General features: G+C 44.3%; 1 protein-coding gene across 1 annotated transcript in view; it reads left to right on the top strand.

Annotated features, from left to right (window-relative positions):
* Positions 1–13,420, top strand: part of LOC132805797 (Golgi reassembly-stacking protein 2-like) — a 61,921-nt gene that overhangs the window by 33,100 nt on the left and 15,401 nt on the right. Inside the window, exons 6-7 of the mRNA XM_060821071.1 lie at positions 1,394–1,505; positions 4,320–4,440. Coding sequence (XP_060677054.1) covers positions 1,394–1,505; positions 4,320–4,440 — 233 coding nt within the window. The remainder of the gene's footprint in view (positions 1–1,393; positions 1,506–4,319; positions 4,441–13,420) is intronic.

Here is a 13,420-nt window from a genome sequence, read left to right as displayed (position 1 = left end):
AAAGGTGTAAAGATAAGCCCAACAAATTCAGGCCAATTGGTTTAGTCTCTGTGGTGAGGGAAGTTTTAGAAACAATAATTTGGGACAAAATTAACAGTCGCTTGAACATGTGCTTTAATTGAAGACGAAGCAGCGTGGATTTGTTGAAGGCAAATTTGTGGTTAAGATTCATGAAAGCGAATCGAGGGGTGAGCAAATTCAGTTCCGTGGATAGATTGGAGAAGCTAGGGCTGTTTGTAGAGGTGCTCAAAGTCATAGAGTCTGGGCAATAGCAACTTGAAACATCTTTAACCTAATTTGTCCCAAGAACCGTCTCAGGAATATTATCATGTATAATGTACATTGAGCTCTGTGAGATGTTGGATCAGATGAACAAAGGCTGAGTCAAAAACCTAGGTTTTTAGTGAACATCTTTAAAAGAGGAAAGAGAGTTGAAAAGGAGTTGAAGTAGCAAGAGATTTCAGAGCTTGTGTCCCCCACAAAAGCCATCAATGTGAGGGAGTTAAAATCAGAGATGCCCGAGTCTCTAGTTAGGAGTGTAGATATCTTGACGCTTGTGCGGCTAGGGAAGATATGAGATTAGAAAGAATTGGGCCCACTGAGGAATGGAAAGTCAGGATGCTGCTTGACTAGGAGCCAGTGTAAAGCAGCGAGGATAGCTGATTGGAATGGGATTTTGTGTTACTAAAGACACTGGCAACACAGTTATGGATTTGTTGGGCTTATCTTTAATCCTTTCATTATTTGAAAGGTATAGATAGGTGAGGGTGGAGCAAGAGGCGTGTGCATGGAAGAGCACATGGGATGAGGAAATGAGAATTGATTAACAGACAGAAGATAGTAGACTGTTGAGTACAGGTCCATTTCAGTTTGCAGAGGGCAGAATGTGAGAGAGCAATGAGGAATGTGTTGCAATAGTCCGAGGTAATGATGTGATGAATGAGGGTTTCAGCAGCTGATCAGTTAAGATGGGTGGATCCTAGACAGTGTCACCATTGGAAATGGACAGCCTCAGTGGTAAATGAATGTTCATCTTGGTTGGAGTTGGAAGTGTTTCACTAGTGTGTCAAATTAATTCTTTCAATCTAGCTTATCACAGATTGACAGCACAAAAGCATCCCCTGTTTAGTCCAATCACGTGTGAATAAAGAAAGCTGTGTTCTGAATCTTTTGAGGATGCTTGACACTGGGTGCATAGATCCAAAGCATGGAAGCATTCCACTTTGCTTTGGTACTGAAGTCCCTTTTGTTTAATTAAACCCAAGAAAGTAAGTTTGTTTTTGTTTTTGGAATCCCTGTGATGAGCAGTTTTCGTGACTTTGCTGTGATCTGGAGTGTTTGCCAACTGATGAGGCATGTAGGTTAAATATTTCTCATTCCTTTTCTCTTCCAGTCTGGGCTGTGGCATTGGCTATGGATACCTGCACAGGATACCAATCCACAAGCATTTATCGGAGAGGAAGTTATCACCAGTTCTTCGCACTAGCCTGCCTTCGAATCCTATGGTAAGCACCATGAAAGATGGGGTTACAGAGGTGGTGGATGTCTTTCTCTGCCTGTGTTTGAGATACTTATTCAACATGCTTGGACAAATGAGATTAAGACTGGCAAATTTCTAACTTTTGGTAACTTCTCATCTTGGCGATTTCAACACTATCTTTCAAATGGATCTTTCTGTATTGAGCATTGTGTTGCTAACTGTGTTTGGTTTTGGCTGACTTGAAACTGTAGTTTGTTGTCTCGTGGTTCAGGGATTAACCCTTTTTGTTTCTGAGTCCAAATGTTGTGGGTTCAGTTCCCACTCCAGGATTTCTGCATAAAAATCACTCCAGGGCAGTACTGAGGGAATACTGCACTGTCTGAGGATGCTGTCTTTCAGATGAAAAGTTCAACAGTATCCATTCCAAAGATGGATGTAAAAGCTATTTGAGGAGAGGGTTTCCTGTGTCCTGGCCAGTATGTATTCCTTTGTGGCATGCAAGCATATTGCTGTTTGTGGGAGCCTGTTGGATGGAAATTGGGTGACATATTTCTGATGTTAACTTAGTAATAACTTTCAACGCTACTTCGTTAGACATGAAGTGCTTTGGGATGTCGTTGCGCGATGTAAATGCAAATATGTTTTCCTTCACTGGTGCTTTTCAGATTCCTCATCCATCCTCCCCCAACCGTGACCATTTTTAAAATTTCTCACTCTCTAATTTGCTGTTTGTGGGATTTTGCTGTGCGCAAAATGGCGACTGCATTTGCTGCTGGAACGTCGTCTCCTCCTACCCCTAAATACTGTTTAGGTCCTTTGAAGCCTACTCCTCCATCCAATAAGATCATGGCTAATCTGGTTGTGGTTTCAACTCCATTTTCTTATCTGTTTACCACGCTTCCCCACCCCCACCCCAAAAAAAAAGCCCTAATAACTCTCGACACTCCCAGAGCTGCAAAGTAAAAACAAATCTAACTCTGTGCACTTGTGTATGAAATGTTTGGTACGTTTTGAGAGGAGTGCTTGCGAGAATCTGTGTAATAGAAATAAATATATCAGATTATATCATGTTCTGAGTGGATTGGATCAAGCAGTGGCAGATGTTTAATCTAGGGAAATACAAACCAGACAGGTGTGGAAAGGGGAAGAGAGTGCAAGTCCAAGACAGGAATGCAGTTTAAAGGAAATATCCCTGAAGGTGGACTAGAGTTTAAGTGAAAATGTTGCTCAAGCCTCAGCACACAGTGCCCGAAATGCTGGTTTTGGCTGCTTGAGTATGAAGTACATGCATGTTTGAGGAACATTCTGACTTGGTGGATGTATGAAGCATTGGTGTCAGTGCAGTGCTGAGCAAGGTTGTGCAGTTGTTCATTGTCCCCACGTGCCCATTGATGTATGGCTGCATTGATGGTTCTGCATACGGAACTCTGAGGTCTGTGTAGCAGCAAGAAAAATTGGAGGGAATGTAGGTACTGAGGTGGTGAAAAGTATTAGATGGGCAGATGTGTGCTGTGTTTTGGTGGAGATGTTTAACTAAGATTCTAAGGTGGACATTAAGTTCCACATCTTGCTGAAAGAAGAGCAGTGGCATCCTTTCTGATACTGATCGCTCTGCCCGAAGCCCTAAAACAGATTGACCACTCATCCTGAAACTGCTGTTAGTGTGACCTCGCTGTGTACAAATTGGTGCTTGATTACAATATGCTCTGCGCTTCAAAAGTGCCTGTTATGTCCTGAGGTTGTGAACGATAATAGATGAGTACAAGTCTGCCCTTTCTATGTGGAAATCTTTTTCATTAAGTCCTGTGTAGCCCATCATTTGTGAGTGCAGCAGTAAGTGTAGAGAGTGATGGGTCACCCAGTTTCCTGGCGTTTGCTTGATTGCCTTGTGCAATTAGGGATGGAACAGCTACAAGTTTAATATTGTGTTCTCTCTCTCACCCCCAACCCGCCCTAAAAATATAAAAATGCTGTTGCAATTTTTGCAAGGTTAGTGAATCTCCTGTTGTAATCTCCTACCAAGCATGAGTGGTTGTTCTTTATACATGACCCTAAAATGTCTTCAGTTGTCTACCTGACAAGAATAATAGAGAAAAGAGTGACATTAGCCAACACAGCAGAGCAGGACATCAACCCTGACTTTGCACACTGAGCATCTGAGCTGATATTCAGGCTGACAGTGTTGGTGAGATTCGACTGCAATACCTGTTTTGCCAGCACTGCAGATATAGTTTGACTTGGCAAGTTTAATCCCCTGTGCTAATAAACACTACATGTGGGTGGAGTGATGTGCTGTTGGGGAGTTTAGTCCTGTCACCTTGACAAAATAGAAATTTGAAGGAAAAGGACTGCTCCATTTATAAATGGTGCCATTGAGATGTAGATCCTGGGTGTTGGTATAAACAGATCCCTTTCTCAGAGCGGAAGGTCTAATTTCCTGTCGAGGAGAATGGTACAATTCCTTTTGGCTGGACATGGTGTTAAAGCGCAAAACGCAATGCACTGCGCATCAAGCAGGAAGAGCCCTGGTCCTGCAGGGACTTCTGATCACAGTATTGGTGCAAGCACAATGTGGAATGAGAGCTTTCCTATTCTGCCTGTGGTATCAAAATGATATCTGGCAGGAATAGTTTTCTATTTGTGAAATCCACATTGGTCAGTTAATTAACTGAAACAGTTCCCATTATTGTTTACAGGAGGCATAGAAACCAATGGAAGTACAAGTGAGCCTTCAAATTATTCTATCTTAAATGTGCATTTTATTTTTCCCCCCCTCTCCTGTTGCCATATTCGTAATGACACCTGTAGGGTTATGTTCTAAAGTTTCTTTTCTTTGTAGGTTCCTCTTTCAGCTCCGAGCGCTCCTGTTATGAGTAACATACCCTCAGGCCTGCCAAAGGAACTGAGCGATCTCAGGCTGGGAACAACATCTCCTTCAATCGCAGGCGCATTCACACCAGGTACTGGTAGAATTGCGGTTAATGGTGCTTTTCCGTCACACACTACTTCAGGAAGTGATTTCTGCACTGCTGGCAGATGTCATCCCTGTTATAAATTTCAGGCCGCTTTCTATCGTACTAGATCATGGATGCAACTTTGGTTATCCTGCTGACACACCGTGTCCATTAACCCCTCGTTTGCTTTGTCCATCGTTGGCACATGCGTCATGGCTGCAGCATGTAATGGTTACACTGGAGTAACAATAGAAGGCTTCTTCAACAGCACTCCTTGGATCCATGATATCTGCCACTTAGGTCAAGGGCAGCAGGTGCATGGGAACATTATCCATTCCAATTGTACAGCATTCAATAATGCTCGACTCTCCTGTCTCCTAACTGGAGTCAATCTCTTGACATCTGAAATGAAAATCATGAGTTGCTTTGCTTGTCCAGCATAAATGTAGCCAGAACCTGAGACGTACAGAATTGTGAAATGTGTAAGCATTTCTTGTAATCTGCCAAGTGTTAACTTGTATTTGTACAGCACCTTTTTAATAAAATTTCAAGATATTTCACTGGAATATTGGGAAACAAATGCAAGACAAGACCCACAAGAACATGTTGGGTCAGATAACCAAAGATGTTGGTTTTAAAAAGTGTCTTGAAGGAGGAACGTGAGGGAGAGGGCCATACAGGTTTCAGAAGATAGGAAATGAGAACAAGAGTAAGACATTTGGCCTCCCAAGCCCACTCAAGTTGAAAACCAGCTCCCCATATCTCTTGCCCCGTACGGGGCACAGCAAGAAATGGTGGACCGATTTAAAGTAGAGGATGCTCGCGAGGTTGGAATTAGGCCAATAGATATCTGATGATTTGTAGGATTTGGAGGCGATTATGGAGAAAGTGTAAGGTGGGGCACCAGAGTGTCTTTAAAATTCTCACCAGTTTCCAAATCAAGGCAGTGCTTAAGCAAGAATGAGTGGTGTGTGGTGCTGGAAAAGCACAGCAGGTCAGGCAGCATCCGAGGAGCAGGAAAATCGATGTTTCAGGCAAAAGCCCTTCATCAGGAATGAGGCTTATGGGCCAGGGGGCTGAGAGATGAATGGGCGGTGGGGGGGGGTAATAGGTGGAGGAGGTGATAGGACTGCGATAATGTGGGGGTTAGGAAATGAGGAAACTGGTGAAATCTGCATTGATCCCGTGTAGTTGCAGGGTCCGAAGGCACAATATGAAGCGTTCTTCCTCTGGACATCTGGTGGTAATGGTTTGGTGGTGGAGGAGGTCCAAAGACCTGTATGTCCTAGGGGGAGTTGAAGTATTCAGCCACAGGGTGGTGGGGTTGGTTTGTGTGGGTGTCCCAGAGGTATTCTCTGAAATAATCGCAAGGAGGCGTCCTGTGTCCTCGATACAGAGGAGACCACATCGGATGTAACGGATGCAGTAGGTGATATTAGTGGCGATACAGATAAATTTCTGTCCGATATGGAAGGATCCTTTGGGGCCTAGGATGAAGGTGAGGGGAGTGGTGTGGGCACTGGTTTTGCAAGTCCTGCGATGACAGGGGAAGGTGCCAAAAGTGGGTTGTGGGCAGGCTGGTGGTGGTGGTGGTGGTGGGCACAGCAGGGACGTGCTCCAGCGCAGGAGTTGCAAAACCTGTACCCACACTACTGCCCTCACCTCCGTCCAAGCCCTCAAAGGATCCTTCCACATCCGACAGAAATGTACCTGTCCCTCCACAAATGTCATCTACTGCACCTGTTGAAAACCAATCCGATTTGGCCTCAGTTGCCAGTCAAAAGAATAGAGTTGGATTGCAAATGATCGAAATTATTAAAAGAGTTGGAAAATTTCTGAAGACTGTATTGGACTGAAATCTGGAAATGTGAATGTGGAATTGCCTGAGGTGCTGTTGGGCCAGTGGTTTTGGTGATGCTTGATGGAGCTGTAAATGTTCCATTATCTAATGAGGGGAAGATCCTGGATCAGTGGTGCTGGAAGAGCACAGCAGTTCAGGCAGCATCCAAAGTGCAGCTTCGGGTAAAAGCCCTTCATCAGGAAGCCCTGAACTGCTGTGCTCTTCCAGCACCACTGATCCAGGATCTGGTTTCCAGCATCTGCAGTCATTGTTTTTACCACTTTAATGAGGGAAAGAGTCCAACAAACTGAAGAAGCTGCGAGAAAGGGGGAGCGGAGCTCTAGAATTGTGACCAGAAGCCATGAGTGTGCAGCCAGCCATGATTTTTCAACCACTGGTTTGCAGACACCAAGCATCAGTTGGCAGATTGTGAACAGGCACTTGCAACAGCAGGGAGCTGGATTGGGATGTTGCATGTCTTTCATGGAAAGGGTAGTGTCACTAGCTTTGGGTGCTGGAGTGAGTGGACAGGAGGAATAGAGCTGTACCACCGGGAACAGAAGAGACTGTGCTAGTGTGTTTTGTTTATAAAGTTTAATCGCAAAAGTATTGCAGGAAGAATAAATATCGTGCATAATAATGCTGTATTAACTGTGACCTACTGTGTTAGCACTTTTATCTTCCCAACTTCCTATACTAGTATTGAGTGGAAGTTGGGACTTCTGTGTGTGGAATGAGCTGCCAGAGGAAGTGGTGGATGCAGGTACAGTTACAACATTTAAAAGACCTTTTAGATAAGGTTTGGAGGGATATGGGCCAAACACGGGCAAGTGGGATTAGTTTAATTTGGAAACATGGTCATCATGGACTCGTTGGACCGAAGGGTCTGGTTTCCATGCTGTATGACTCTGACTATCCCATATGATGCTTGCTTTATGGATGTTGGATCTGTACACAAGTGACTGCTTGTGCGCACATGTAGCTGTTGTGAATCTTTGCTCCTCCACTGGCTGAGGGAGGTAATTGGTGTCCATTGCCCCCTCTGCCGGTGGACACAATGATTACACCTTGTACTGTTACTGAAAGCAACTTTTAACACTTCACTATAAAGTTGCATTGGGTTGCAAAATAAAGCTACCTCGAAATCACTGCTGAGATTTTAGTTATTAACCGCACTGGTAAGCAATATTTGGCCAGGCTTCAGTTGTGTAGAAGCGTGTGTACTCCCTCTCTGAACTCTGAGCTCAGGGTCCTGCTTCTGCGATGGTTGTTCTTCGGTTATCGTTCCCAATTTTTTTTCAGTATGTTTTCTCTTGATCGGTGGCGCAGTGGTTAGCACTGCTGCCTCACAGCGCCTGAGACCCGGGTTCAATTCCCGACTCAGGCGACTGACTGTGTGGAGTTTGCACGTTCTCCCCGTGTCTGCGTGGGTTTCCTCCGGGTGCTCCGGTTTCCTCCCACAGTCCAAAGATGTGCGGGTCAGGTGAATTGGCCATGCTAAATTGCTCGTAGTGTTAGGTAAGGGGTATGAGTGGGTTGCGCTTCTGCGGGTCGGTGTGGACTTGTTGGGCCGAAGGGCCTGTTTCCACACTGTAAGTAATCTAATCTAACCTTTCAGAAGGTTCAACCCCTGCCCAGGATCATCATGTCTCTGAGATTATCCACCCAGAGCCCGTATGGGCAAGATAAATCTGTTTCATCATCCTCCTTTTCTATCTTTAATTTAGAAGCCACTTTCAGTAGGTTCTGCTTAATCAGCAGTGCCTGGCTCTCTCTAGCACAGTAAGTTATTGTTCCAGTGAAGTTGGCCACTTTTCCCTATTACCCTTTGAGAGAGTTGGCTGTTAACCATACTATTGCATGAATTAAGATGCAGCAGTATTGGCTTACATAGTGTACACTTCAGCACTCGCTTGCAATTGTTCAAGCACAATGTGACTGTCTTTGACTGCAATTCGTTTTCTTTTCATTTTTATGCAGATCAAAATGATGGGTGCAAGCACTGTGGCACTCAACAGGAGTGTGCACTTATGCCTTGTGTTTGGCTTCCAGAGAAGTAGCTCTTAAAACAGACTTGCAACCTTTCTGCTTTTCAATGTACATTACTTTTCAGAAGATTTTGGAATATTTAATCTGCACTGTCATAATGAGCAACTCCAGCAGGAAGTTAATGACAAAAGTTCAGGTGTCTATGCTGTTCTGATGTTGGTTGAGATTTGCTGAAAATACTCAACTTCTCAAAAGCTTAATAAAGATACCAATGTACAGCGGCACTAAGATCATTCTTCAGTGCAATTTCATGAAGAATGAGGGGAAGTACTGCATTTGTAAAGGACAGCTGGCAGTTATTTCTGTACTGTTGATGACATGATTTATTCATAGAATTTCTTCAGTATGAAAACAGGCCCTTCAGCCCACCAAGTACACACTGACCCTCCAAAGAGTAAGCCACCCAGACCCATTTACCCCTAATTAATCCACCCTAACCTGCACATCCCTGGGCACTATGGGACAATTTAGCATGGCCAATCCCACCCTAACCTGCACATCCCTGGGCACTATGGGACAATTTAGCATGACCAATCCACCCTAACCTGCACACCCTTAGATTGTGGGAGGAAACCCACACAGACACGGGAAGAATATGCAAACTCCACACAGACAGACAGTCAGTCTCTGGAATCGAACCTGGGTCCCTGGTGCTATGAGGCAGCAGTGCTAACTACACTGCCACCCCTATACTGCATACGAACAGACATGGTTTATGTCACTGTCCATTTGGCCCACACACACGCTCTCGCTCTCGCTCACTCTCTTTCCTTCCCTGATCTGGCTTACATGGGGGTTCCAACCCCCAATAATGTGGCTGACGTCTCGCTGCTCCCTGGGTAATAAGGGATCGGTAAGAAATGCCTGCTCAGCAATCCTCTCCTTCCATGAATTAACTTTTCTTGAAAATGCGGTCATTTAGCAGCCTGAAGTAATTTTCTGCATGTTGAAGATTTTGTCATGCATATAATAAAACATGAACTTGTCCTTTTGGAGTTCATTGTCCTCAGGCTACCCTTCCATGTTGGCGTTATTCGTATTCCTTTGCTGAGTCAGCTCCTCCAGGTCCCCTACGTCTGTTTGCTCAAAATCTTCACACCCCTTGCATTGCAGTGGATCCATCAGTTTGTAGCAAAAAGAACAGTTGCTTCAGTAAAGCAATCAATATGTTTTTTTTTAATTCCTCAGTCAGTTTATCATCTCTCTGGTCAATCAACAGCTCCCACCTCTCTCCCTTTTGACTCCTTCATCCATTTTAATATCCTTTTGACTCTGGCTGATCAGATCCCAAAACACCGTTCCCACGTCTGCTCAGTTAAAGCAGTCTCCCCGATGCTTGACTTTCTCTTTCACACTGCGCACTTGGTTCAACAGCTCTAACGTTTTGAATGAGACTCTTCTATCTGTTTGCACTCACTGTCAACTCTGCATTCGTTGTTTTGAAGAGTTGATAATGGAAGCTGCCTTCACTAACCTGATCAGGCTCTGACTGTAACCTGCAGTGCTGTCACTGGCAGTGTGCAGTTGCACTGAGTTTATGCAAAACCGTTTCCATTATAAAAACAGATATAGAATGAATAACTCTAAAATTAGTGAGGTTATAATCTCTGCACCATGGTCCATTTTATCCTCTGCCTTTTTACTGGTGTTCTTCCCCCAGCTGTTGACTCCTTCTGTGCACCAACGTAAAACAGTACATGCTCTTCTAGAATCTAATGTTGCTGCTTATTGAGAAAATTGCTTCTCGTGAGTCACTGCATTCCCTCCTTTCTCTAATTCTGGCTTTTGTAAGCCCTCCAAACTGCCTGGTCTGCCATCTGTAGGTTTTGTAAGCCCTCCAAACTGCCTGTTCTGCCATCTGTAGGTTTCCTGACTTGTATCATGGGCCTTAGTACCATCTTGATGATCACCAAAACAAAAATGCAGGCAAGTAGATCTAGTTCTGAGGAGTCATACCGGGCTCGAAACATTAACTCTGTTACTGTCTTAACGGATGCTGCCGACTGTGCCGAGTTTCTCCATCATTCACTGTTTGCCTTTGATCTAGCTCCATGCGTTGTTGAGCCATGTACAGAAGGCACCTAATTTTCCTACAGCTTGCAAGAAAAATTTGGATCAGCAGCGACATCAATCTATGTGCTGGCAGGTGGGCCTAGATTGGGTTGGGATATCTGGTCAGCATGGACGGCTTGGACCGAAGGGTCTGTTTCATGCTGTACATCTGACTCTAATATCAGCCTCCAGTTATTCCGTTTTGATGTTTTAAGTTGGGCTGATGGGAGAATTGTTTCTATTTTTTACACTTCATTGCTCAATGTCATCTTCTAACCCTTGCTGTACCTGACCTGGCTTTGCTCAATATCCAGTTAACGTATTTCTTGTCGGAGTCTTATATAGACTTTCATAACAGCAGTTTGGGCCAAGTTTGAGCTCTTCCCTAGAGGTTCAACCTTGAACCATCTAGTCCCTGGACTACAAAGAGCTTTTATGTTGTTGTGGTTCTGCTCGCCGAGCTGGAAGTTTTTGCTGCAAACGTTTCGTTCCCTGGCTAGGGAACATCATCAGTGCGGTGGGAGCCTCGTGTGAAGCGCTGCTTTGATGTTTCTTCCGGTATTTATATTGGTTTGTTCTTGCCGCTTCCGGGTGTCAGTTTCAGCTGCAGTGATTTGTATCTGGGGTCCAGGTCGATGTGTCTGTTGATGGAGTTTGGGGATGAATGCCATGCTTTTAGGAATTCTCTGGCTGTTCTCTGTCTGGCTTGTCCTATGATAGTGGTGTTTTCCCAGTCAAATTCATGTTGCTGGTTGTGAGTGTATGGCTACTAGAGATAGCTGGTCGTGTCGTTTTGTGGCTAGCTGATGTTCGTGGATGCGGATTGTTAGCTGTCTTCCTGTTTGTCCTATATAGTGTTTTGTGCAGTCCTTGCATGGTATTTTGTAAACTACGTTAGTTTGGCTCATGCTGGGTATTGGGTCCTTTGTTCTAGTGAGTTGTTGTCTGAGCGTGGATGTTGGCTTGTGTGCTGTTATGAGTCCTAAGGGTCGCAGTAGTCTGGCTGTCAGTTCTGAGACGCTCCTGACGTATGGTAGAGTGGCTAGTCCTTTTGGTTGTGGCATGTCCTCGTTCCGTGGTCTATCTCTTAGGCATCTGGTGATAAAGTTGCGTGGGTATCCGTTTTTGGCGAATACCTTGTATAGATGTTCCTCTTCCTCTTTTCGCAGTTCTGGTGTACTGCAGTGTGTTGTGGCCCTTTTGAATAGTGTCCTGATGCAGCTTCGTTTGTGTGTGTTGGGGTAGTTACTTTCATAGTTTAAGACTTGGTCTGTGTGTGTTGGTTTCCTGTGTACCCTTGTGGTGAATTCTCCGTTGGGTGTTCTCTCTACTAACACGTCTAGGAATGGGAGTTGGCTATCCTTTTCCTCTTCTCGTGTGAATCGGATTCCTGTGAGTGTGGCATTGATGATTCTGTGTGTTTTTTCTATATCTGTGTTTTTGATGATTACAAAGGTGTCATCAACATATCTGATCTAGTAGCCATACACTCAGACAACCAGCAACATGAATTTGACTGGGAAAACACCACTATCATAGGACAAGCCAGACAGAGAACAGCCAGAGAATTCCTAGAAGCATGGCATTCAAGCCCAAACTCCATCAATAGACACATTGACCTGGACACCATATACAAACCACTACAGCTGAAACTGACACCCGGAAACGGCAAGAACATTCATCAACAGACACATCGACCTGGACCCCAGATACAAATCACTGCAGCTGAAACTGACACCCGGAAGCGGCAAGAACAAACCAATATAAATACCGGAAGAAACATCAAAGCAGCGCTTCACACGAGGCTCCCACCGCACTGATGTTCCCTAGCCAGGGAACGAAACGTTTGCAGCAAAAACTTCCAGCTCGGCGAGCAGAACCACAACAACGGATACCCGAGCTACAAATCTTCAATCAGATTTTAAGCTTTTGTGTTCTTGTGGCTGCATAAGTCAGCGATACCTACAGACTGTTTCTCTGTGTTACTGGTTGTGCCCTTTTGCCTTCCATCGCTTTAGGATTGCGACTAAATTAAATTGAAAATGATGGGCCTCCTCGTCTCCAATGACTCTGGCTTATTGTAGCAAAGGTATAAAATATTGTGGATGTTGTTGCGAGACCAATTGTTCATGTTTAGGATCTGTAACCACTTACCACAATAGGTTACAGACCTGAAATGTTCACTCTGGCAACATCTTTAGAGGGAGAAAAACAGGCATGCTAATAATTTTGAGCGTTTTCTGTTTTTTTTTATATAAAGTCAGTGTTTATTGCTAGGACAGATGCAACTGTAGTTGTGATAGGAGTTGGGTGTTATTTCTGTTGTCAGGTTATCAGCTATTACTGCTTCAGTCACTTTCAGTTTATAGTGACTAGAATCAGATGTTATGCCCAATGTTTGGAAATTGCTGCTTTTCGCAAAGTGGGTTTTTAAATTCACTGTTCATCTTTAAAGTTCGATCATGGTTTGATTTAGGATTCACGTGATGCTCAAATAAATTTTCCGGCATCTCTCTGACGAGGGGAAGGTCCCAGACTGTCCCAGAGGTTGCTTCATTTGGAAAGGGGTCTTCACTATCGCCACCATTTCTCACTTGGTTTTGGCTCTGAACAAGGCTCACTGGACTCGAAATGTTAACTGTTTTTTTCTCTCCACAGATGCTGCCAGATCTGCTGAGTTTCTCCAGCACTTTGCTTACAATTAAAACATATACAGAAGAGGTTTTATGTAGACTTCCATACACTGGGGTGTTTTTACTTTGACAACTTGTCGGTCTCTGTCGCTCTCACTCACTGTCCTGCCCCTCTGGCTTTCATTGTTGTCTTTCTTGTCGGGCTGTTGACCTAACATCATATTTGCATAATGAGAATATCCGAATGCACCTTACTTAGTTTCCACTGGAAATTCATACCTTTTTTTTGCCCCGATCTCTATCTCTATCTCAATCTCCATCCTGTTCAAGTGCTCTAGGTCAAGCCTCAAAACCATATCTCGCCCATTGTTTAAGACTGCATAGCTCTCCCTCTGCACCCTTGACTGCCATC

This window comes from Hemiscyllium ocellatum, chromosome X (genome assembly GCF_020745735.1).
Source record: "Hemiscyllium ocellatum isolate sHemOce1 chromosome X, sHemOce1.pat.X.cur, whole genome shotgun sequence".
Taxonomy (NCBI): Eukaryota; Metazoa; Chordata; class Chondrichthyes; order Orectolobiformes; family Hemiscylliidae; genus Hemiscyllium; species Hemiscyllium ocellatum.
Note: the sequence above shows the minus strand (reverse complement) of the source record. Positions and strands in the feature narration are given on the sequence as shown.